Source organism: Ochlerotatus camptorhynchus, unplaced genomic scaffold, assembly GCF_037179485.1.
Source record: "Ochlerotatus camptorhynchus isolate MF236.1 unplaced genomic scaffold, CSIRO-AGI_Acam_v1.1 ptg000154l, whole genome shotgun sequence".
Lineage (NCBI taxonomy): Eukaryota > Metazoa > Arthropoda > Insecta > Diptera > Culicidae > Ochlerotatus > Ochlerotatus camptorhynchus.
The window spans coordinates 388,583-413,938 of NW_027040644.1; the positions used below are offsets into that span (position 1 = coordinate 388,583).

The window sequence follows — 25,356 nt, forward strand, 5'->3', positions numbered from 1 at the left end:
GGACGAGATTAAGGCGAACGGCCTCAAGCCGGTCGAAGTCCACAAGATGACCCGCAGCAAGGCCATCAAGTATCGTGACCAGCTCTACCTGGTCCATCTGGAGAAGAACTCCACAACCGTGAAGGATCTCCAGACGACACGCACACTGTTCCACATCGTAGTGAAGTGGGAGCGGTATAAACCCACCCACCGTGGCGTCACTCAGTGCTCGAACTGCCTATTGTTCGGGCACGGCACCAGGAATTGCCGCATGGCCAGCCGCTGCATCAAATGCGGCAAAAACCACAAGATCGACAACTGCGACAGCATCGAGGAAGCCACTCCCACATGCGTCAACTGCGGTGCCGCCCACAAGGCCACGAGTAAGGCCTGTCCGAAGCGGGCCGAATACGCTGAGATCCGGAAGAAGGCCTCGTCCAACAACCAGCCCGGTCGCAAGAAGGTTCCAGAAAACAACGCGCAGAACTTTCCTCCGTTATCACCGGTCCAATCACGGCCAATTCCAGTGTTGCCGCCGCTCCCGCTCAACCAACAGTTGGCTGCCGCTGCAGTACCCGGTCAAGCCTCCGGGCCATCGACGGATCCCCCTGCTCCGAGATTGGCCGGTACAACCGGTGAAGCTACAGACGATTCTCCGCTGTCAACGGATGAGATCGTCACACTGTTGGCCCAGGCCATCATCATCAAGCGCACCTGCGCAACAAGAACACAACAGCTCCAAGCTATCATCTCCTTCGTCGCTAATTATGAACCGTGAACCCATAAAGATCGCCAACTGGAACGCTCGCTCCGTAGGGGCGAAAAACATTGAGCTTGCAGACTTCCTCCGCAAGCACGACATCGACGTGGGCCTTCTCACCGAGACCCACCTCAAGACCGGTGACAGCTTCTGGCTGCCCGACCACAGCATTGTCCGGCTTGATCGCACCAGCTCCAGGGGGGGCGGTGTCGCGGTCATCATCAAGAAAGGCATCAAGTACTGCACCCTACCCCACTACCGCACTTCCATCATCGAGGCCGTCGGCGTTGAGGTGGAAACATCGACCGGAAACGTCCGGTTCATCGTTGTCTACTGCCCCCGGCAATGTACCGTTAGCAATGGTACAGCACAGCAGTTCAAGAACGACCTTGCCATCATAACCCGCACCAATGCCCGCTTCGTAATCGGAGGGGACCTGAACGCCCGGCACGAGGCCTGGCGGAACTACCAGCAGAACCAAAACGGCCGCCTGCTATTCGACCATTCCCAGCATGGTCTCTATTCCGTCTGGTTTCCGGACGAACCAACCTTCACATCACCGACGGGCAACCCATCGACGCTGGACCTGTTCTTGGCAAACACCAGATTAGCCAAGCCGGTTGCCGTCAACGACCTGAGTTCGGACCACCAACCGGTGCTGACCGAGCTGGGCTACAACGTGGCCCCTGCACCGTGCCAGCGGAAGGACTACCATCGAGTCAACTGGGTCCAGTTTCGACGCGTGGTCGACCGCCACATCGACGACAACCCACCGCTCGACACAGTGGATGACATCGACCGGGCCCTGGAGGGTCTCCATCAAGCCATATCCGTGGCTGACGAAGAGTGCGTTCGACGAGTTCCTGTGAGGGGTAAGTTTCAAGCAATTGATTCCCACACCAAACTCTTGATTCGGCTCAGAAATGTTCGTAGACGCCAGTTTCAGCGGACTGGGGATCTGCAGCGTAAATACGAAATGGTCGATCTGAATCGGCAGATCGCTTCCAGAATGGTCTCAATCCGGAACGAGAGTTTCGGGCGGCTCGTTCAGAACCTGGACGACCGTTCCAGACCATTCTGGAAGGTTGCCAAGGTGCTGAAGTCTCACCCCAAGCCCATTCCACCACTTAGAGTCAATGACGAACGGCTTATCACCAACGAAGAGAAGGCCAATGCAATTGGGGAGCACATTGCCCAGTCGCATTTGCTTGGCTCTACAATCCCAAGTCCACTCGAGAACCAGGTTGTGCAGTGCGTCCAGACGTTAGATGCCTCCCCTTGTGCCGTCCCTCCAGAAGAACGGATTACAGAGGAACAAATTTGCTCAGCGCTGAAACACAGTGCGAACATGAAGGCTCCCGGGTTTGACGGAATATTCAACCTAGAGTTGAAAAATCTCAGCGCGAGGGTGCACTCGCTGCTGGCTGCCATCCTCAACAGATGCTTGGAGCTGCACTACTTTCCAAGCATCTGGAAGGTGGCAAAAATCATCCCGATCCGCAAACCTGGGAAAGACCCTTCACTACCGTCAAGCTACAGACCGATTAGCCTGCTCTCAGCGCTGAGCAAGCTGTTCGAAAAATTGATCCTCAGCCGACTAAACAAGTTTGTGGAGGAACATGACATTCTTCTTCCGGAACAGTTCGGGTTCCGTAAGGGGCATTCCACCAATCATCAGCTAGTGCGGGTGATGAATAACATCCGGAGTAACAAAGCTGTATCCAAGTCCACAGCCATGGCCTTGTTAGACGTCGAAAAGGCGTTTGACAATGTCTGGCACGACGGACTTATATACAAGCTTTGTAACTCCAACTTTCCACCATACCTTGTGAAAATCACCCGTAACTATCTCCAGCAAAGGTCGTTCAGGGTGTCGTTGAATAGTTCCCTTTCGGGACAATTTCCGATCCCAGCAGGTGTTCCGCAAGGGAGTCTGCTGGGACCACTGCTTTACAGCATCTACACGTCGGACATCCCTCCTCTAGGAGACGGTTGCGTGTTCTTTCTGTTTGCAGATGACACCGCGATAGCCGTCAAGGGTAGGATGCCTCGTGAAATTACGAACAAGCTCCAACGATGCCTTGACACCTTTACTGATTATGCCACCACGTGGAAAATCAAAATCAACGCCTCGAAAACCCAAGCGATCATGTTCCTTCACAGACAATCATTAAAACTTAAACCGTCTCCCTCCTGTACCGTAATAATGGATGGTACAAGGGTCGAGTGGTCCACTGATGTTACTTATCTCGGGATGTTGTTCGATGAGAAGCTCCTGTTCCGCTCGCACATAGAGAAAACCCTAGTTAAGTGCTCCGCCTTGGTTAGGTGTTTGTATCCGCTCATTTGCCGCAGATCCCGCCTCTCAAGGCAAAACAAATTGGTTGTCTACAAACAGATCATAGCCCCCGCGATCTTCTATGCCGCCCCGGTGTGGGAATCGTGCGCTCAGACCCACAGGAACAAAATCCAGGTTGCACAGAAAAGAGTGTTGAGGATGATCCTAGATCGTCCATTCGACACAAGAATAGCAGACCTCCATCAAGAGGCAGAAATTCCCAAAGTAGATTCCAAAATTGATGATATGACAACTAAATTTATTCAAAAATGCAATCTTTCTGAACATGCTTTAATAAGCAATTTGTACATAGTAGGTTAAGTGTATATAGTAGAGTAGGTTAGTTTTAAGCTGTAAATAGTAGTATTAAGTAGTTTCTCTTCAAATTATAAAAAACAAAACAAACCAATCCCACCAAGGTGGTCGACCGTGTACTAAGTCTAGGACTAATTCTGTAAAACAAATTTTGAATTTTGCCCATACCTAAAGATGAAGAAAGCAATTAAATCACTTAGTAAAAATTTATATGGTAATCGTCCAAGTTAAACTAAAATAAAGATCATTTAAACTAAACTAAAAAAGGAATACAAATTTTATTACCTCCGACGTCGTCGCAGTCCACTTCTACCTGATTCATAAAAAACTCCTCTTCCTTGTCTCTACTGCTGGCGCTGCTTGGGATTAGAAAAGTAGGCAGTGAACTTCCAGTCCGCATCGTGCTCTCTTGCCGTGCGGATCTATTTGCTTTTTGCTGAAGGAAGTGTTACTACTACCTAAAGCTACAACAAATTTAAACAGCACTTTTCAGTGCTCAACCTGTAAAAATTTTCTACCTTGTTCAACTCTTATTCCTCTTCGATCCTTGTTTGGACCCTACCCGAGGTAATCCTTCTTGGATATCGATTTGGAAAATTCCTCTTCGATCCTTCAGATTCTTATAGTAATCTGCTTGGAAGTCGATTTGGATAAAAATTTACTGCCGCCATGGCGCCTAAACGCAAAAGAAAGGGGCAAACTCTTGACCCCCCTTCTGATGAAATTAATTTGAGTAATCAATTTGATTTGCTCACGGATGATGAGAATGATCCATCATCCAAGAAAAATTCTAGTAAACTTTCCCGGCTTAATGCCAAGAAGGAAAAGATTCCCCCTATTGTGATAACCACTACCGATTTCCATGCTCTTCGCATGGAACTTTTGAATTTCGTGAAAGTTAAGTTTTCACTACAAATTGGACGTCGGGGTGAATGCCGTGTATTGGCTGAAACCTTGGACGGATTTAAATGTCTTCTCAAGTATCTTACTGAGAAGAAGCACAAATTTTTTACTTACGACACCAAAACTGAACGTGTGTTCAAGGTTGTCATGAAAGGACTGCCCAGTGGTGAATCCCTGGATCAGATCAAAGATGAACTGGCAAAATTACTTGTAGTTGTGCCACTCCAAGTAATCAAAATGAAAATGAAATCCCGTCCTGGCGATTCGCGCAACGGTATTTCTAATGATTTTTATTTAGTTCACTTCAAGTCTAGTGAACTAAACAACCTTAAGGCCTTAGAAAAAGCTAGCCTTATGCTCCATGTCCGAGTGAAGTGGGAACACTTCAGGAAGACTGGAGGAAATTTCCAAAACCTCACCCAGTGCCGTAAGTGCCAGGGATGGGGTCACGGAACTAAAAATTGCTACATGCCAGCTAAATGCATGAATTGTGGTGATTCCTCTCACGCAAAGGACGACTGTCCTGTGAAGGAAGATCCTAAGAAATTTAAATGTTCAAATTGTGGTGAAAACCACAAATCCAATTTTTGGGAATGTAAGACTCGCAAAGCGATCCTACAATCTCGTTCTAACCGTCAGGTAAGAAACGCTCCACGTTTCCGACCAGGTACAAATTCCTCTGCTGTTAACAACGGTCAGCGAGGAACAAATTCTACATTCGTACCCGTAGGTACAAATATCACCCCTGCTTCAAATGTTTCATCTGTACCTACTCCCCTTGCTGCTAACAATGTTCAGCGAGTTAATGGAGCTACCTATGCTGCTATTGCAGCGGGTAGAAATCAAAATACTAACCAACGTTCTAACGGAAATTTTGACAATTTTGACTTAGGAAGCATTACTGCCCCCAAAATGGAATTTTTACAGAAATCATTAATTGACATGATTTCTGATATGCTTAAATCTAACTCCATGTTTGATGCTATTCAAACTGGAGTAAAATTTGCAAATAATATTGTCATGACTTTAAAATTCAGTAATGGATTTTAAAGCACTAAATATTGTAAATTGGAATGCTCGATCTCTTAAAGATAATGAAGACGAGCTATTTAACTTTTTGCGAGTTCATAACGTGCATATTGCCGTTATAACTGAAACGTTCCTTAAACCTGACCATAAGGTTAAGAAGGACGCAAATTACTTGATTTATAGAAATGATCGTCTTGATGGACCCTGTGGTGGCGTTGCCATCATTATTCATAGGCGAATCAAACATAAAATTCTTTCTTCATTTGAAACCAAAGTTTTTGAAACTTTGGGAGTTTCTGTTGAAACAAAATTTGGACAACTTACGTTTATAGCTGCCTATTTGCCATTCCAATGCGTAGGCCAGCAAAAGAATTTTCTCAAGGGTGACCTCCAGAAACTTACCCGTCATAGGTCTAAATTCTTCATTATTGGTGATTTTAATGCAAAACACCGCTCATGGAATAATGCTCAAAGCAATTCCAATGGTAATATTCTGTTTGATGATTGTTCTGCAGGTTATTACACTATTCAATATCCAAACAGCCCAACATGCTTTTCTTCTGCAAGAAATCCCTCCACTATTGATTTGGTCTTAACTGATTCATGTCAACTTTGTAGCCAATTGGTTACCCATGCTGACTTCGGTTCTGATCACCTTCCAGTAACTTTTGAAATATCCCAAGAAATAATTTGTAATCCCAACAGCTCTACTTTCAATTATCATAGAGCTGATTGGGAGCAGTATCGAACATTTATGGAATATAACTTCGATCCAAACATTCCTTTGCAAACCAAAGATGAAATTAATTATGCTCTTGAATCTCTGACTACTTCTATAGTTGAAGCAAGAGCTGCCTCAGTACCAAAATGCGAGGTTAAATTCGATTCAATTATAATAGACGATGATCTTCAGCTCTTGATCCGTCTTAAAAATGTCCGTAGGAGACAATATCAAAGAACACGCGATCCTGCCACGAAGGTTATCTGGCGGGATTTGCAAAAACAAATTAAAAAGCGATTCTCTGCCCTGAGGAACAAAACTTTTGAAAATAATATTTCTAAATTAGACCCGAGTTCCAAACCCTTTTGGAAACTCACAAAAATTTTGAAAAAACCTCAAAAGCCTATTCCAGCGCTTAAAGAAGGTGGTAAAATTTTGATCACAAATTTGGAAAAAGCTCAGAAACTTGCTAAGCAATTCGAGAGTTCCCATAATTTCAGTTTGGGTCTTACTAGTCCTATTGAGAATCAGGTTGCTCGGGATTTTCTGAATATTTTCTCTCGGGAAAATATTTTTGATGATTCCTGGGGGACTGATTTGGACGAAGTAAGGTCTATAACTAAAAAGTTTCAAAATATGAAAGCTCCAGGTGATGATGGAATTTTCTATATCCTCATCAAAAAACTCCCAGAGAGTACCTTGTCTTTCTTGGTAAAATTATTTAACAGATGTTTCCATTTGGCATACTTTCCTGATAAATGGAAAAATGCAAAAGTTGTTCCAATTTTGAAGCCGGATAAAAATCCAGCTGAAGCTTCTAGCTACCGTCCAATAAGTTTGCTTTCTTCAATAAGTAAACTTTTTGAAAAAATAATTTTGAATAGAATGATGCTTCACATCAATACGAACTCAATTTTTGCAGATGAGCAGTTTGGATTTCGCCATGGGCATTCAACTACTCATCAACTCTTAAGAGTTACCAATTTAATTCGTTCAAACAAATCGGAAGGCCACTCAACTGGAGTTGCTCTTCTAGACATAGAAAAAGCATTTGACAGTGTTTGGCATGAAGGTTTGATTGCTAAATTGAAAAAGTTTAATTTTCCACTTTATATTATGAAATTAGTTCAAAATTATTTAACTGACAGAACTCTGCAGGTAAATTATCAAAATTCCAAATCTAATCGACTACCTGTTAGAGCAGGAGTTCCTCAGGGTAGCATTCTTGGGCCTATATTGTATAACATTTTCACTTCGGACCTCCCTGATTTGCCTCAGGGTTGCCACAAATCTTTGTTCGCTGATGACACAGGCATTTCCGCTAAAGGAAGAAGTCTTCGTGTTATTTGCAGCAGACTGCAGAAAAGTTTAGATATTTTCTCTTCTTATTTACAAAAATGGAAGATTTCTCCCAACGCTTCCAAAACTCAACTTATCATATTTCCACATAAGCCTAGAGCTTCCTTTTTGAAACCTAGTAGTAGTCACATAGTCACTATGAACGGAGTTCCAATTGCCTGGTCAAACCAAGTGAAATATCTTGGATTAATACTTGACCAAAAATTAACTTTTAAAGATCACATTGAGGGCATTCAAGCCAAATGTAACAAATATATAAAATGTTTGTATCCTCTTATAAACAGGAAATCCAAACTTTGCCTGACGAATAAACTTCTAATATTTAAACAAGTTTTTAGACCGGCCATGCTTTACGCTGTGCCAATATGGTCTAGTTGCTGCACTACCAGGAAAAAAGCACTTCAAAGGATTCAGAACAAAATTCTGAAAATGATTTTGAAGTTGCCTCCCTGGTACAGTACAACCGAAGTACATAGAATTTCGAATGTTGAGACTTTAGCACAAATGTCCAACAAAATAATTAATAATTTCAGGCAAAAATCGTTGCAATCCTCAATTGCAACGATTAATTCCCTTTATACTTAGATAAGATTTAGTTTTAGTTTTTAGTTTTAAGATATCAATTGTTATACTGACATGCAGGTTAAAAAACCTGTTTAAAATACTGAATTGCCAAGACATGAACAATGTAAAAACACTTAGATATATATCATAACAATTAAGGCTGGTACGTTACTGCAGTAACTGGAGCACCTAGGTTAAAATGAAATGTAATTTATTTTGAATTTGGAACAAATAAAGAGTTAAAAAAAAAAAAAAAAAAAAAAGGCAGTGAACTTAGAAGAACTAAAATGCTGGAAATGCTATAGATTCCTATTCTTATATCAGGCTATCAACATTTTTGTAGTGTATTTCTGATTTGTTGAGTAGTGTTAAGCTTAAATAAGCCTATTTTTTTCCTTGATTTGTTTTCCGTCGATCTTGTTTTCCGTGCTGAACACCAATGCTACCGACGCCAGGGAGGCAGCTCCCACACCTGGACCCTACCTATCGACCCATCAACTCATGAACAGGGGACCAACGGCTTTGCTTCCCGTGATCAGAGATGTTATGCCTCCGAACATCCCGGCGGCGTGGACTGGGATTGAACCCAGGCCTGCTGGGGTGAGAGATAATCACGCTTACCACTACACCACCGGCGCCGCTAATTAAATAAATCTTGTTCTGTCTTTAGATAAGCTAACTTATTGAGGTTGAATTATGGGGATACAATTCGCTTTATGCAATACTAATCAACTACTTTGCACGCCTTAATTCGACCAATAATCAGCTTCTGTTCTTGTTGTCCATCTTGAATTGTTACTTGGGCAGTTCTATCACAGAACCAAAAATGACTCATCCGCTGATGCTCTCCGCATACAATCGAAGTTGCTCTCGCCAGTGAACGTTCTACTGCTATCAGTTCTACACCTAAGTGCAGAGTCGTGGGTCGTTCCCCATAGTAATTTAGTAAAAGTTCAAAGATATAGAAATAAGAGGGCGATCCATTAAGTACGTCACTCGATAAAGGAGGAGAAAGGGTTTAGCAATTTGTGACAAATAATGCTTAAAGAATAGGAAAAACTCACATACATTGTCTCTAATTCACAATCATAAGTTATTCCAATTTTGTAAAACGCTTTAATGTCTATTTCTATATCAAACTCTGAAAAAATGGACCATATGTCTCCAATACCATTTGAATCGCCGGGTAGGATTTTTTTATTGAATAATACCCACCCAAAAAGGGTTGCACCCCCTTTCTGGCAACGAATTGCAGTTATCAGGAAAAGTACCATTTCACGCAATCCAAATCGATCCCATTGCAACGTCAGCCCAGCTCTGAAATGCCTACACCCGTGATGTACTCGCACCTCCTCGCACACTTCATTATCGATTATCGGTCTTTCGATTACCATAAGTCGAATTACATCAGGAGCAGGTGGTAACTGGCAGCAATCAGCCAGAGCAGAGGTTCAATCACACACACATTCACGCTTTTCTTCGCCAATCATGACTTGGGAGGAGCCCCCGCCGCCCGAGGTGCCAACGAACGGACGGACAGCCCTGACAGAAATAAATAATTCGCTTCCAATTACATCCGAGAGAGTTTAGAGACCGTTTGGAAACATAGCTACTCCCATTAGCCTACCAAATAGACCGGTGCGTTTTATATTGGTTAAGTGATGGCCATCGCCAAGCGTTTCGTTGATTTCGAAAATCTTATTTTTTCTGCTCTTTGAGCGGGCGGGCGGGCGGTCGGCTGCCTTATGTTTGTGGCAAACCGAGCTAATTTGAGCTCATCGAATCGAATCGCTCCGTTTGTGTTGGCTGCGGGGCAGCTTGCAGTTGTTGATGGACTACCGTTTGAAATAAATGCAATTAAAAATTGCAACACTTTGGCTTTTCGCATCAGGCTTGATTTGCAAATGGGAACCCTAGTTGGTCGTCGGCGTCGTAGTCGTCGCCGTTAGGTGATTTCGATCTAAATGAGTTGTAAAGCGCCTGTCAGTCATAACGCACTTGGATGGTAGCTCATCTCAATAGATGCGAAACTATATGCGATGACGATGGATGATGGCATATGGATGATTGCATAAATGGTGCCTTCTAATATGCTTCGACGACGACGACGTCGACGGCGGCATACAGATGCCGATGCCGAACAACAATGGTGCGAAGGCTTTTTCCTGACATGGATTTGAATGGGTTTCGTCGTCGTCGTCGTCGTCGCCGTCGAACCTTTCAAACAATGGGCTATTGGATTGCATCAGGCTTCAAGATACAGATTAATTACTCATAATTCTCTCGCTGTGCCTTGCTAAGACATACAACTGCTAGAGCTCTACCGGCGTCGCCGACGCCGTTGTCATCGTCGTCGTCGCAGGGAGCGAGTGATTGTTCGTCCGTTCAATTATGGAGCGTTGCAACAGCGGCTGGTAGTAGGTGATATTTATAGGCTATTTAGAATCTACATGGCTTCGACATGATTTCGATCTGTTGCAAGTGGTTGTGTTGATTTAGATCTGCTGAGAGAATCAGAAAACATTGTGTTTTCACACAATGACTTGAAAGAGCGTTGTTTCTGTGAGTGTTGTTCCACCTGTTGAGGGTGCTTCAAATGTGACTCCAATCTAATCAACATTGCGTGGCATGCGTTGGACAATACGCTCGATATCAAAATAAACAATGGACTTATTGTAAACAGTAGGTTTTTGATTGGCAGGCATGGCCGTAACCGTAGAAGAGAAATAAAGGGCTCAAGAATATGACTCATGCAGTCGATCCTTACCTTAGGTTCTACTTCGGTGTAGAATGTGCTTTTCCTGTCGCTTGCACTGCTCAAACTGGAGTTGGAACTGTTCCACTTCAAAGTAACTCCACAATCCCCACCACCACCACCACCACCAGCAGTGTTGGTGATCTCACTCAGTGGCTGCTTCTCGACAGAAACGCCAATATCTGGACTGTCCGGCTTCATTGTTGATCCTAAATTCTCAACGGTGCTACCAAATGGCTGTTGGTGTTGCTGTAGATGCATACTTGACAAGCCAAACATGATTGTTCGTCGCCGTTGGTTGGTTGCGAAGGACTACCATTGCTACACACGGTAACAGCATTTTTGTTTGGTGCGCGGCGCGCTATTAACCTCCTAAACCCGGTGCCATATCCATATCAATCACAAAACACACAGACACACGTTCACAAACGGGCTCGCGTCACACTTTTGCTTTCGTTACGTTCGCGTCGTTGGAATTAAACTATACAATGTTGGTAATCGTAGGTCATCAGTGCGCATTCAAATTCACCGTACGTCGTTTCGGGTTCGTTGCTTGCGATCGTTGGTCCGCCTCCGGAGTATTAAGTCTGGAAATCGAGAGTGAGAGAGGAGGAAACACTAGCATTAATCAATGAACTTTCGTTTATTCGAACTTTTATGTTTGGAGTTAATTAGAGCCGTTATTGCGTATGTTGGTTGATCAACATTCCATTGGATTCAGTTTTCCATGTGTTAGAGAATTCCAACATAATCTTGTACATAGTTTTTCAAGCTGGAGTAAATACCATTTAATGCTGTTGGATTCCTTTGGCAATTTGTAAAAATTTAATCAATAATTCTAAGAGATTCCAGCCTAGTAAAATGCAAGTATCGGAAATGGCTCTAATGTTGGCCTATGGATCTAAGATTGCTATTGAAAATTTAGTCGATTGCTGAATTTATGTATGGGCCAAAATTAAGAACACTTAGGCCGACATTACATCCCTTTCCCCTATATATTTTATTTCAAGCAAATTATTTACTTGTTAGCAAGATGTCTACAAGATAGGTGATTTCATACATTATTTGAAATATGTTGTCTCAAGTATCCAAACATACCTAATCAACAATGATAAACTATATGATAATCATAACATTAAGTTGCTTAACGTTACGCTTTCGCTTTTGCTTCGTGGTAAAACGTCTCGATTTCTCGTAAATTTGATCGAAAATAATCGGTTTTAGTGTCAAAATCATGCTGACGTAGACTACGTGCCTGCAGTTAAGATAGGCAGAATGCTATGATAGTGTGAGTGCACATAGAAAACCCGCGTGGAACGCTACCACAACACATTGCTTGTTGAGCAGGAAAACGAACTACTTTTTGATTCATTGATTTGTTTGCACTTCCCCTTCTGTTCTGTGATACGTGTTATGGAAATTGCGACCGTCACGAAAATGTGTTAGAGTTTGAACCCTTATAACTTTCTCATTTATAGATAAAATTAATATCTAAGTACACCAATCGATAGAAAATAGCTCTACAAATTTATAAAATAAATATTTTTCTAATTTTTCATAACAAAAAAAAAACCTTTGAAAAAAGTACAAATAAAAAGTGATAATTTATCACTGTTTTCAAGAAATAAACTTTTTTCCCAAACCCAGTCATCATAATCGAGTACAACTTGGTTGCACATCGTTCTGCTTAAACTTGAAAAGTTATAAAAGAGCGCAGCTGTCATGTCTCCGTTTATTTTGCTTCGGACGGCGTAGTTAGTAGTACCAGCAGCAAGCAGGAGTGTATCGCCTAGACAACCAACGTGGGGTGGAAGGAGACTCGCCTCTTTAACGAGCTATTTTTGCATTAAGCTCAACCCGCATCTACCCGGATCATCCGATCCGACTGTTTTCTATATTTATCTCGCTTTCATTTGTGAAGAGTCAATCGGATGATATCGGGCAGGTGTAGGGTGAGCTTTAAGTTAAGAACGATGTCGTACCGAAGCTCATTTTCACATCGGACAACGTAATGATCCGATCTCCTGAGCAACTAGCAGCAGCAGTATCTCCAACGGTATGAGGCGGAGCCTTCTGACTTGGACTCAGGACCACAAGTTTTCATAGAAAGAATTATATTCCTGAGATAAATCGTCGGTACTGATCGATTTGCAGTGAAACTACATTACTTTTTCCTTGGGTCCCGTTCAAATATTACGAAATGCGGAAAATGTCATTTTTTGGAACTGCATACGATCGACGCTCAATATCATTATATTTCAGGTGAAAAACCTGTAAACGAGCTGTTGCTCTAATTTTGAAATTCAATTGACCTTCACTTGCGAACACATCGTCCCCTTAATGCTACAGCTAGGTAACTCAAAATTTTAAGTTTCAAGAAAAACAAGTTTGAAAATTCCGCTTGTTTTCAAGACGATGGATATGATTCAAATTCGCATTTCCACGCTGCATTTGTATTAAAGGGTGTCCCACGTCAAATTGCATCACGGAAAAAGGAGAGATTATTGTTTACACTGTATTATTATCGCTGTCAGTTTTTCGAAAGTTGGAAAAATGGCGTCACCCGAAAAGCAATGTCGCGAATTGAGCCAGATTTGGCGAGTTGCCACTACAGCGCAACCACATAACATATGTGGAACTCGGTCATCAAAAATCGACCCCATTTCAGTGATTTCAAGTGGTACATAAAGACATCGATCTGTCAAATTGATTATACCAGCTGTAACGTAAGAAAGGGAGACAAGAGGGTAGTCAATTCTATTAAAATAATAATAACCTGCACACTTAGAAATAACTAATTTTACACGTGACGGAATCCATCTTTGACATAAAGGATCAGACGTAAACAAATATATCATTTAAAATTAAGTGCACCGAGACTGAAAAGTTCGTTACTCGCCGTTATGTTATGACTCAATTTCATGTCAAAATTGACGCTCATATATGTCAGTCTCAGGGCACATGATTTTTTCTAAAAGTGTGATTTATGATTCTATGACTAGCACTTCTGAACTTATGTCTTTGTTAATCGTTAACTATTTACGTCCTTTATTTATAATTGTATAGCTGGATCCAACAAATTCGTCACCTTGCTTCATTCATTTGGATTCGTAGAAGGAAAAATATGACTGCGCAAACTAGTAGTTTACTGCATACATTTTGAAGTCCAAAGCGAAGCAGCAATTTTGCAGCAAGTAATACCTGTAATACCCTAGGATTCAGCCCTCTATATGTCTCTCAACTGCGGCCAGGTGCAAACTTTTGCTTAAACCTCAGCACAAAGATCTACTCCAATTATTTTGTACTGAAGTAATGAAATTGTGTTGTTTTTACCATAGGAGAAAAGAGTTGCAATGCAGAGTCGTCGAAAATCGTCAATGCTTACTGAGCCTGCAACCATATATCTGCTTCTCTTTCATAAAAGCCGATGTCGCAAACGTAAACAATGACTAATTCCGTGAATTTCTCGAGAATGGAAAACCGCTCAAGTAAATCACCACGATGATTATGTAGAGGGAGATCCCCCTATCAATTGGGGGTACATGGATTGACTTTAAACTACGAGAAATTTACGAAAGAAGCCATTGTTTTCGTTTTCAACATTGGTCCTTGTGAACGCTCAGTGTCGATATCATGAGAATTTTATTTTGACAGATCGATGGCCAACTATACCAGTTATACCACTGAGGCAACACAAAAAAGGGGCCAACTTTTAGTCAGTTATTTTGTATGAAGTTCCACATATGTTATGTGGCGCAACGGACGTCTCGCAACCTGCGAGATTTCCACCACTGAATACGCTTCCTGTCTCAAGAACAAGTGGCTTAAGCGCCACCTCCGAAAAGGACCACTCGTCAAGGTTTGATTTGCCCGGCAAGAAACCCAACCTCAGGGAGGGTTTATGTATGGAAGAGACCGAAATTTAGTTTGAGGGCAATTTAGCAGACTAAAATCGCATGAGGGATTGAGATCCTCACAAACACATGCCGCTTCAAACGGTCCTAAGCGAAAGTTGGTGCTAAACCGTCGTTCTACCGCAGCACAACAACCCCACTCGGATTTATCATCACTGGAGGAACTTTCCCTTTCAGATTTCCCTCACCGATCCTGACACGTGAGTGCGGAGACTGTTTTCCCAGGCAGTCCAACCTGAAGTAAATTCAACTACAACAACAACAAATACTACAAAAAAACGCAAAATAGAAGAGCGCCAAAATGTGAAGAATCTAACCAACCAAAATTAACATTACGGGGAAAGCTTTAACTTTAAAAAAAACAACATTTATTTCAGGGGCAGTTAACGGAAATCATCATATGATTTATTAGTGTTCCTAACCTAGGTTTTATTCATAGTACATACTTGTTTCTTTCCCATTCATTTGTTTATTTGCTAGCTCTCCCCAATCGTGTGTGCGGTTTTCTGCACTAGTTCTAGCGATTGCTAGCCTATCCTGCTATTTATTTTCGAGCTCAAGTGTGTGTGTGTGTGGAGATTCGCATGCGTTTCGTTTACTCACGGTACCATCAATGTTGTCGCTGCTTCAACCGTATTGGCACAGTAGCATCCCATTTGACGACGGGAGATCGGCAAACTACTACCCTATTCAACGGTGGTGATGTTGCGCATTGCACCCCGAACTGGTGTGGTGCAGAAATTCCGAATCGAAACTTTCGGAACTGAATTAGCGCCGATTGCCGGTGGCGCAGATGTCGACGAGGGGGTGATCGTCAATGAACCATGTACGTGGGTGCACGTGGAGGATATCGGCGGATTTGGCCAACGCTCTGTCGGAGAACAGTTTCTCCCTTCCGGATTCTCCCCCGAACCGGGAACCTTGACACTGAAGCGTGGGGTCTAGAGAGTGCGATTCACTTTCTTTGGTACGGTGTGCCGAGCAATGCCATCTATCGCTAGAAGCAATGCAGTGCAAACTTCAACCTGCACGAAAATATCCTGCACAAAAAGCCGTCGAACGGCTTTCTACACACTTTGCACACACACAAAGTTGACCGCACTTAACTTCTGATCTAATGTTTGAACTTTACAGGCACGAAAAACACACCGCGACACTAAGTACCCTTAAGTACTAGTTACTCGCACTCTCGCCTCTTCCACGGTTCAAGTTAAAGTGAACGAGTAGAAGTTCCAGAAACCCTCAGATAAGTGCGACTTCAACGGTCATTGTGGCCGGAAGTACGTCAAATTACCGAAGTAATTCAACGACCTTTCAAACGACAATTCTCATCATCTTTCTCTGAAATCGATTCAATGCTACATCTCTTTCCTTATCATGCAATTTCAGTATTTTTGATCAAATCTATTTCCGGTTACTCTTTTATAAGAAAGAACGATTCGGATTCGTATCCCGGACTTTAACGAACAGATAGCGTATTCGGGTCAAATGAAATGAATTGGCTGAACGTATTGGGAACTCATTGATTTTTGTATGTCAAGTGTAGCTCTTCATGAGTACCGGTTGTAACGAGCATGAATGTCTTTCATTGTAATATTTATATTACTTGCAAAATAATTAATTAGTGTCAAATAAACTTTTATAGACCAGCCTAATAATGAAGACACGTAATAAGAATTCACTCTTTTCAATGGGTTCATGAGTACCACGTACATCTAGAATGTATAAATGAGTTCCCTACCTAAAGCCTATAGCGCAAATGTAATTCGCCGCCTAAAGAGAACAGCTATAACAGATTTGCAAAAATTGCGCGCGTACTTCTGACCATTGACCCAAGCAAAAACGTATTCACGTTTTCTTGACCCGGTCGAACATTTGTTTCACTTCGGAAATGGGAGGGAAATGAGAATAGGCTATCGCAAAGTTGTTCGGTAAATGAAGCCCCACTTCCCCTTATCCTGGCACGTTACGTGAAAATAAAACGAACTTAGAAACTTCGTCATTTCTTTCGGGACATGACTTAAATCTAGAAGTGAAGATTATTTGAATCTCCCGCCTTATCTGAGGATATTGGGACTTGGTTCGAAAGTGTACCTTGATTAGCAGGTAATGCGTGCTTTAACGGTGTGATTTGGGTGTGTGCTAATTTTGACGCCAAACGGTGTCACGTTTTTCCGCTAGGTTTGTGGCCATTTTGCAGAACCTGACACATCACACCAACCAGTTCGTGATCGCTTCTGACCCCACTTGTCAGCTACGGAGTTTCCCCGGCAGTGCGGAAACCGGGAGAGGGCTTGCGCACGTCAAGTTCGCGCCCTGGCAGGGTTTGCAAAACGCGCTTCAACATCGTTAGCGCCAAAACCACACCAGTCATCGCTGTTCATCGACGAACACGTTTTCAGCAGCGTCGCGACGGTCGTAAGAGGCGTCATCACCAGTAGCATCAGCGTCATGAACATCTATCGACGCGAGTTCGACCAACGGTGCATTCACTGACGAATGAGTGACCGTTGCGATTCCGGCTAGATTCCCGCCAAGCCTCAGCGTATGTAAACCGTGAGTAAAACATGCATGTAAAGTAAATTGTCCATGCGCATGGCATATTTTGGTCGCTACTGAATGGTACAAAGTAGGTAGCGTGCCCATCGCCAAGAAACTTGCTATCTTTGATTAAGCGCTTGCGCCGACAGCCCATCAATGAGCACACACACCCAATAGGATACCGCCGTAAGCACTCAGAAAGTAGGATGAACGGGAAAGCAAACAGTAGGCCTCGATAGTAGAACGAAGAGAGAAAATGTACTAATAAATGAGTTACTTGAGCTACAATGGATGAATCATTAAACTTTTGAAATCGTACAAATGTTGTTGTCGCTAGAAGATATGCAAGAGGAATAAATGTGGGAGAAGCTAAAACATTACCTATAGAGAGGGGGCGACCCCGGCGTAGTGGTTAACATCCATACCTCTCACGCCAAAGTCACGAGTTCAAATCTCACCCCCGGACAAGTCACGAATGACCCAAGAGTGTTAAAGTGACTATAATGAAAAAAAAAAAAAAAATTACCTATAGATCTGTTTTCATGATTTTGTATCGTTAAAGAAAGTTACTGAAAGATTTGCATGTTATTCGTGTCGTAATTTCCATTTTGTTTATTTTACTGGGGTGGTTGCCCCGATTTCAACCAAGATCGCTCCCGAGTTTTGAACGGACGGACGTTTGGTCGACCAAGGTCTGCCTGTGATGAGAAATCGGTGAGTTTAGTTTCCGCTCTCAGCAGGAGGTGGAGTCGTCGACTGGATACGTCCAGTTCATCGCCGTCTACTGCCCTCGACAGTGTGCCACCAGCAGTGGACTAGCGGCTAAATTAAAGAAGGACCTTTCCACCATCACCCGTAACGGTTCCCGCTTCGTAATAGGAGGAGATATAAACGCTCGCCATGAGGCCTGGCGGAACTACCAGCAGAACCAGAACGGTCGTCTGCTGTTCGACCACTCACAGCATGGGCTGTACTCCGTTTGGTTTTCGGATGAGCCAACATTTATCTCACCGGCGGGCAACCCATCGATGCTAGACCTTTTCCTGACAAATATAGGCTTGTCCGAACTCAGCTCCGACCACCAACCGGTGGTGGCTGAACTGGGCTGCAACGTGGCTCCTGCTTCAAGCCTGCGCAAGGACTATCATCGCGTAAACTGGGCCCAGTTTGGACGCGTGGTAGACAGGCACATCATCGACAACCCGCCGCTTGACTCCGTGGAGGACATCGACCGAGCGTTGGAGGGACGCCACCAAGCCATAACTGTGGCTGACGAGGCGTGCGTCCGACGAGTTCCTGTGAGGGGTAAGTTTATTGCTATTGATTCCCATACCCAACTCTTAATTCGCCTGAGAAATGTTCGTAGACGCCAGTTTCAGAGGACTGGAGATCAAGCGAGGAAACGTGAAATGGCCGATCTGAACAAGGAGATTGCTTCCAGAATGGTCTCACTTCGGAACGAAAGTTTCGGGCGGCTTGTCCAGAATCTGGACGACCGCTCCAGACCATTCTGGAAAGTTGCCAAGGTCTTAAAGACGCACCCTAAGCCCATTCCACCACTCAAAGATGAAAATGATGACGATCGGCTCATTATCACCTCTCAGGAGAAAGCAAATGCGATTGGTGAGCATATTGCCAAATCGCACTTGCTTGGCTCCAACATCCAAAGTCCGCTCGAAGTTCAGGTTGAGCAATGCGTACTTAACCTTGATTCCTCCCCTTGTGCCATCCCTCCGGAGGATAGAATCACAGTGGAACAGATTTTCTCATCGCTGAAATGCACCAAAAACATGAAGGCCCCCGGGTTTGACGGAATATTCAACCTAGTGTTGAAAAATCTCAGCATGAAGGTTCACTCTCTGCTGGCTGCTGTCTTCAACAGATGCTTGGAACTGCACTACTTTCCAAGTATCTGGAAGACAGCGAAAATCATACCTATCCGCAAACCCGGGAAGGACCCAACGCTAGCTTCAAGCTACAGACCAATCAGCCTCCTTTCAGCGCTTAGCAAATTGTTCGAGAAACTTATTCTCAATCGTTTGCTCAAGTTTGTCGAGGAGCAAAACATTCTCCTGCCGGAACAGTTCGGGTTCAGGAAGGGGCACTCCACAAATCATCAGCTAGTACGAGTGATGAATAACATCCGAAGTAACAAGGCTGTATCCAAGTCCACAGCCATGGCATTGTTAGACGTTGAGAAAGCGTTTGATAATGTCTGGCACAATGGGCTTGTATACAAGCTTTGTAACTTCAACTTTCCTCTGCATCTTGTTAAAATCACCCGTAACTACCTTCAGCAAAGGTCGTTCAAGGTATCGTTGAATGGCTGCCTTTCAAACACGTTTTCCATCCCAGCAGAGTTCCGCAAGGAAGTCTGTTGGGCCCTTTGCTTTACAGCATCTACACTTCAGACATTCCTCCCCTTGGAGACGGTTGCGTGTTCTTCCTATTCGCAGATGATACCGCAATAACCGTCAAGGGTAGGATGCCTCGCGAAATAACAAACAAGCTCCAACGATGTCTTGACGCCTTTGCTGATTATGCCACCACGTGGAAAATCGAAATCAATGCTTCCAAAACACAAACAATCATGTTCCTCCATCGGCAATCACCCAAACTAAAACCAGCTCCCTCTTGTACTGTAATCATGGATGGCACAAGGGTTGAGTGGTCCGCCGAAGTAACCTATCTCGAGATGTTGTTTGACGAAAAGCTCCTTTTCCGCTCGCATGTGGAGAAAACCGTAATCAAGTGTTCGGCCTTGGTTAGGTGTCTGTATCCGCTGATTTGCCGCAGATCCCGCCTCTCAAGGGTGAACAAACTGGCCGTCTACAAACAAATCATAGCACCTGCGATCCTCTACGCAGCTCCGGTGTGGGAATCATGTGCACAGACTCACAGGAACAAAATCCAGGTCGCTCAGAATAGAGTGCTGAGGATGGTTCTTGATCGTCCTTTCGACACTAGAATAACAAATTTACATGAAGAGGCAGGCATTGCCTAAATAGATTCCAAAAATTAACGAAATTAAGATTAAATTTGCACAAAATTGTAATTTATCAGAACATGCTTTGATAAGCAATTTGTATATAGTAGGTTAGGTGTACATAGTAGTTGTAGGTTAGTTGTAGTTGTAAATAGTAGTTATAAGTAGTCTCCTTTTTCCAACTCAAATCAAACCAATCCCATCAAGGTGGTCATACTTTAAAATAGGCCTTATAGGACTAGGAACTGTAAATAATAATTAAAATCTCAAATGTACTAAAGTTGAAAAGACGCATCTGTGTCACTTAAAAAATTTATACATGTAAACCACACAATCACAAGAAATAAAGATCATTTAAATGGAAAAAAAAATCCGCTCTCAGCTAAGCTCGTCTATTTTCACGTGAACGTGGTCCTTTCCGCGGTTCTTAGGCCGTATCCGCAATCAGGCCTTTGCCGAGGCTTCGCGTTAGTCAACTTGTTTCCCTTCCCGCTTTTGGGAGTAATTAGACCCATCCCTGAGGGTCTCAACGGCCGGGCAAACCGTCAACAGGTAGGCATAAGCCACCTTACTAAATGCCCGGGAAACTCGTTAGGCTGGCCGGTTACACGGTGAACACATTTACGCAATTAATTATAAAAAACTATACTTCATGAATATTGATTAAATGAAGAAGATTGTATAAATATGAATTCTGTATAAATAAATAACTAGCTAAATAAATAATTAAATAAATGGAAAGCGTACTTGTTGCCACAGTAAGAATGCGCAACAGTGGTATCGTGATAATCGAGTAGACGTCATTGAGAAAGAGATAAACCCCCCAAAGTTCCGGAATTTAGCCAAAGCTAAATTCAAGAAGAGTGGAACAATGGCTAAGGATGCTATTTCAATGGTCAGATACTGGAAAAAAGCAGCCGGTGAGGTTGACCAGCAGCTGGTGCAGAAGTTGAAGGCACTTATCAAGCCCAAAGTTCGAATTTTCATTTGAGAGGAATACAACGTTTTGTTCTAAACCAAACAGATTCTGAGATGCATCCGATTGAAAGCGTAAATTGGCATTCGATTCGATTGGAACATTTTCTATATAGTCAGCAATACAACTTTCATCATGTATTAGAGGACTATAATTGATACATATTTCAGTAGTTTGTCATAATGCCTCGTAGTCTATAATTACAATCAAACAACTTCTTTGAAACGAAACGATTTTACCTGCCCAAAGCGTAACCACGCTACATTTAACCTCACGCCTCCTGTGCATTCGAGACGAGGTTGAAAAGTTGTGCTCCGTAGACAAACAATTGCTCCGAGAAATACACACATTCGGCCGAGGCTTTGTTTCCACCCATTGTCAATTAGTTCAACCTATTGTTCTCCCCGTGGAATCGAGTAAAAGGTGAATAAATCAAACGGGAAAAACATTTTCTCAACCCTCAAACGTAAACCCCATACAATTCCTAAACCGCGACCGACTCGAACGAATCAACAAAGCTGGGTGGCACACGGCAACAATCCGCCTTCAATGGAACTGTCGTACCGAAATAAAAAAAAATGCAATATCCCCAAGCAAAGGTGGAGAATGTCCTTGAATGTCGCGGCACGCGGCTCTCCGTTCTACTTTTCGCGGTACGATATTTGAACTCGGAGCTGCTGACGTCCAGGAGCCTTCTAGCAGCGTGTGACTCACCGCAGCCTTCTCGCGCGAAAGAGACTTCAGTCTAGAGGAGCCGGATTTATGCTGCTTCTGGTTGGAGGCTGGCTGCCGTTTTACTGGTCAGCCGGTGCTGCTAAATCAAGCGATTAAATATCCGTAATAAAATTAAATGAGTTTTCCATATTGTAGTGCTGCGCGTAAATTCGCTTGCAACACTCCCGACCGACGACGAGACGGGGAACTGAAATAATAGACTAAATTAATTAAACGGCCCCGCGTGAACGCCTTCGTAATTCCAACAACCAATGAACCATACCAGCACCACCGACCGGTACATTCGGTTTAAATATTGTTATCACTTTGGCATCTTTAGCATTTTAGCCGACGGCCAGTGTGAAAACCGCCGCCACCATGCACCTTCTGGGTGAGAATTCGCGAGATCCGGTTCCGCTGTTTTGTCGTTGCGTGCACGCGTTATTCGCTATGGAACCTGAAAAAAACGAAGACAGAAAACAGACTTGCACCCATTATTTTGCAAGTGTGCGCCGTTTGCCAAGGCGAGAGACATAAATTATGCATGGTATGGAAAACCAAACAGCAGAAAACAACATCATCAGCACCATCGCAAGAAATTGTCCGCCGGGACACCGCAACAGTGCAATTTCTTTTCGGTCTGATCCGGTCAGTTGCTGTTGCAGCGCGGGAAGTCAGTCAGAGCGCATAAGACTCCTGGATGGTGGAACCATCGTTGCGGAGAGAAAATGATATTTCACAAAAGGAAAGTAGCATTAAAATATTAAATTGTGGCTTGATGAAATTTTGCGTAGGTTGATTGTAGTTTTTTTTTTTTCGTCTGGCGCTCGAATGAAAGCTGTACTGGCGGTGGACCAGTTCTGAGCGGTTATGATGCGTTGCCACCTTATGTTGGAAAAGGTACGCGATTATTCGAATTTACTTTACGGAATTCATTGGAAATCTGTGTATCCATAGCATAGCATAGCATAGCATAGCATAAGCGATTGCACAAATCGTGGGGGGCTTTATAATGGTCAACCAATGCATTTTGTAGAAAATATCGTGTGTTGCCGTGAAAAAACACTTGAGACTAGTGGTTTTTCCCACGCATTAAAATCTACAAATCAAGCATCGCATTATACACCTGGCCACATCATTACAATCGCAAGGGATAGGAAGGAAAATTAGTCCAACATCTACTTAAGAAGGTGCAGGAAACCCATACCCATCATAGATGCCACGGGAGGGAACATTTGTGTTAGTAGGAAATGGAATATATTTAGCAATATAAAGTAAAGGTTATGTGAAAATGTAAAAAAAATTAAATTAATACAAAAAGAAAGATCTCACCAAAATTATTTGCTTATAAGGCTGTCTTTCCATGTTTTCGAAGCTGTTTCATACATTATCCTTGCTAATACTCTCCAGCAACCGTTTTCTTTTCACACCAAAGCATAGAGACCATTCATCACTCTTTCGCCTGGGCTACTGTATTTGGAAGCAAACCACAGGATTCACAGCATCAGAATGCGCAGACCCTTCAGTGTTTGGAGTACATCTGATCACCAACACCATCATAGAACGATTAGAAAACCCAACTCATCCGACGCAGGCATCGATCGCTTCACTATGCCACACATTTCTGGTCCGGGAGCACACGCGAAGAAAATAATACAAGTATGCAGATAGCGACATCTGTTCTGATTCAATAAGATTATTATTATTATTGGAAATCTGTGTATCCATGTTCATAAATATGGATAAGGACGAAATATCTATGATTTTGATAATAGTTTATTACAAAATTGCAGAAGCATGTTAGTTTGACAAATTTTTTTCCCATTGTTTTCCGTCGATCTTGTTTTCCGTACTGAACACCAATGCTACCGACACAAGGGAGGCAGCAGTTCTTACACCTGAACCCTACCTATCGACCCATCAACTTATAGACCAGGCCCTTTGGAGTAAAAGGCAATCACGCTTACCACTACACCACCGGCGCCGCTGTGAACTGATGATATTGATAATGTTTCTCACAAAGGTTAGCTTCCATAGTCTTGTAGAACAAGATTTGATCTTGAATAACGCTTTAAAAACCCTAATAAAACTAAATTCATTCAAATCCATTTTTTTTTCAATTCCTGGTTTTTTCCCGGTTATTAAAAAAAAACATCCCAAACGTCACCCATGTTTTAAATAAATAAAAAAGGCATTAAAAACAACCGTTTATAGGTAATCATATATTTGCAAAATTGTTCGACAATACGTTTACTTTGTAAAAGAAATTAAGAGATGAGATTTGCATTAACATATTGATCATCTAGATCTGCCTTCGGATAACGGTTTATCAATGGATTCCACACACCAGGTTCTAAAATATTGCATGCTAACAAAATACGGCCCTAACGAACGATAAATAAGACCGGCACCACGACTGACTGATGAAACAATTAAATTACAGCAAGAAAATTTTCGAAAACACTACGCGCTTGACATTTTTTTCACTGATGGCGTAAAGCTAGCAATCTTGCAATCTGACTTGTCAATATTGACGTATGATCGAACCAACGAGCCGAAAAAATCGGCTTCAAGCAAAATGTTCTTGGATGACTTTCATGCCACCGGAGTGACTTTAACACTCTTGGATCATTCATGATTTATCCGGGTGAGATTTGAACTCATGGCTTTGGCGTGAGAGATTCAGATATTTATATTTTATAGATTAACCGAGGTACTCTGCGATGTTCTGACTAATCTTATGGGTAGCACACTATGCAGCAATTATTTTTTTAATTTATCTCTGGATCAACCATCTCATGGTTTGTTTTCGGCATGCAAAGAGTTTGAGATCGGACACTGTTTAAATTGGCATAAATCTGCTTCTCTATCTTAAAATCGAGCTTCAAGTAGCTTCGTAACATGATATGTCTCGCTCAGGCTTTATTCTAGAACTACTATACTCGGAAAACTGTAGCAAAATAATTCAAACACGTTTCTTCCAAAAGTAATTCTAAAAATTTTCAAATTAAATTTAGGAACAACGACAAAATCGCCGTTTTCCCCGTGTCCCAACAGATTGTAATTGAAAGAAATGAATAGATTTTTTGTAATTTTGAGGATTGTTTACACTTAATATGAAAGTTTTAAACAGATATGTAAACAAGAGAATATGTTTATGGATATGATATAAAATTGATTGATTCCAAGTATCATTGCACGCGTTTAAAGGATTCTTCAAGACCAAATTATGGCCTGCAAGACTATGATAAAACCAAATTTGTTACTTGGGATGAGCATATATAATCTTTCCCGGTGTGATATGGGTTTTCCCGCATTTTTCCCGGTTTTTCCCGGCAAATCCGAATTCCCGGTGTTTTCCAGGGCTTCCCGGGTTTCCCGGTCGGATAAACACCCTGCTACTTGAGTACTTTCTGTCATTCTTAAATCTGAAAAAAAAGTTCATGAAGCGTCTTGTGATTTGTTTGAAGTAGATTGGCTTTTAGCACGTAGACATTGGCGT

At 42.7% G+C, this 25,356-nt stretch overlaps 1 protein-coding gene across 1 annotated transcript in view; it reads right to left on the bottom strand.

Annotated features, from left to right (window-relative positions):
- Positions 1-25,356, bottom strand: part of LOC135701297 (uncharacterized) — a 207,213-nt gene that overhangs the window by 122,407 nt on the left and 59,450 nt on the right. The window contains exon 2 of the mRNA XM_065222034.1: positions 10,736-11,310. Within this exon, the coding sequence (XP_065078106.1) occupies positions 10,736-11,002 (267 nt within the window). The 5' untranslated portion in view covers positions 11,003-11,310. The remainder of the gene's footprint in view (positions 1-10,735; positions 11,311-25,356) is intronic.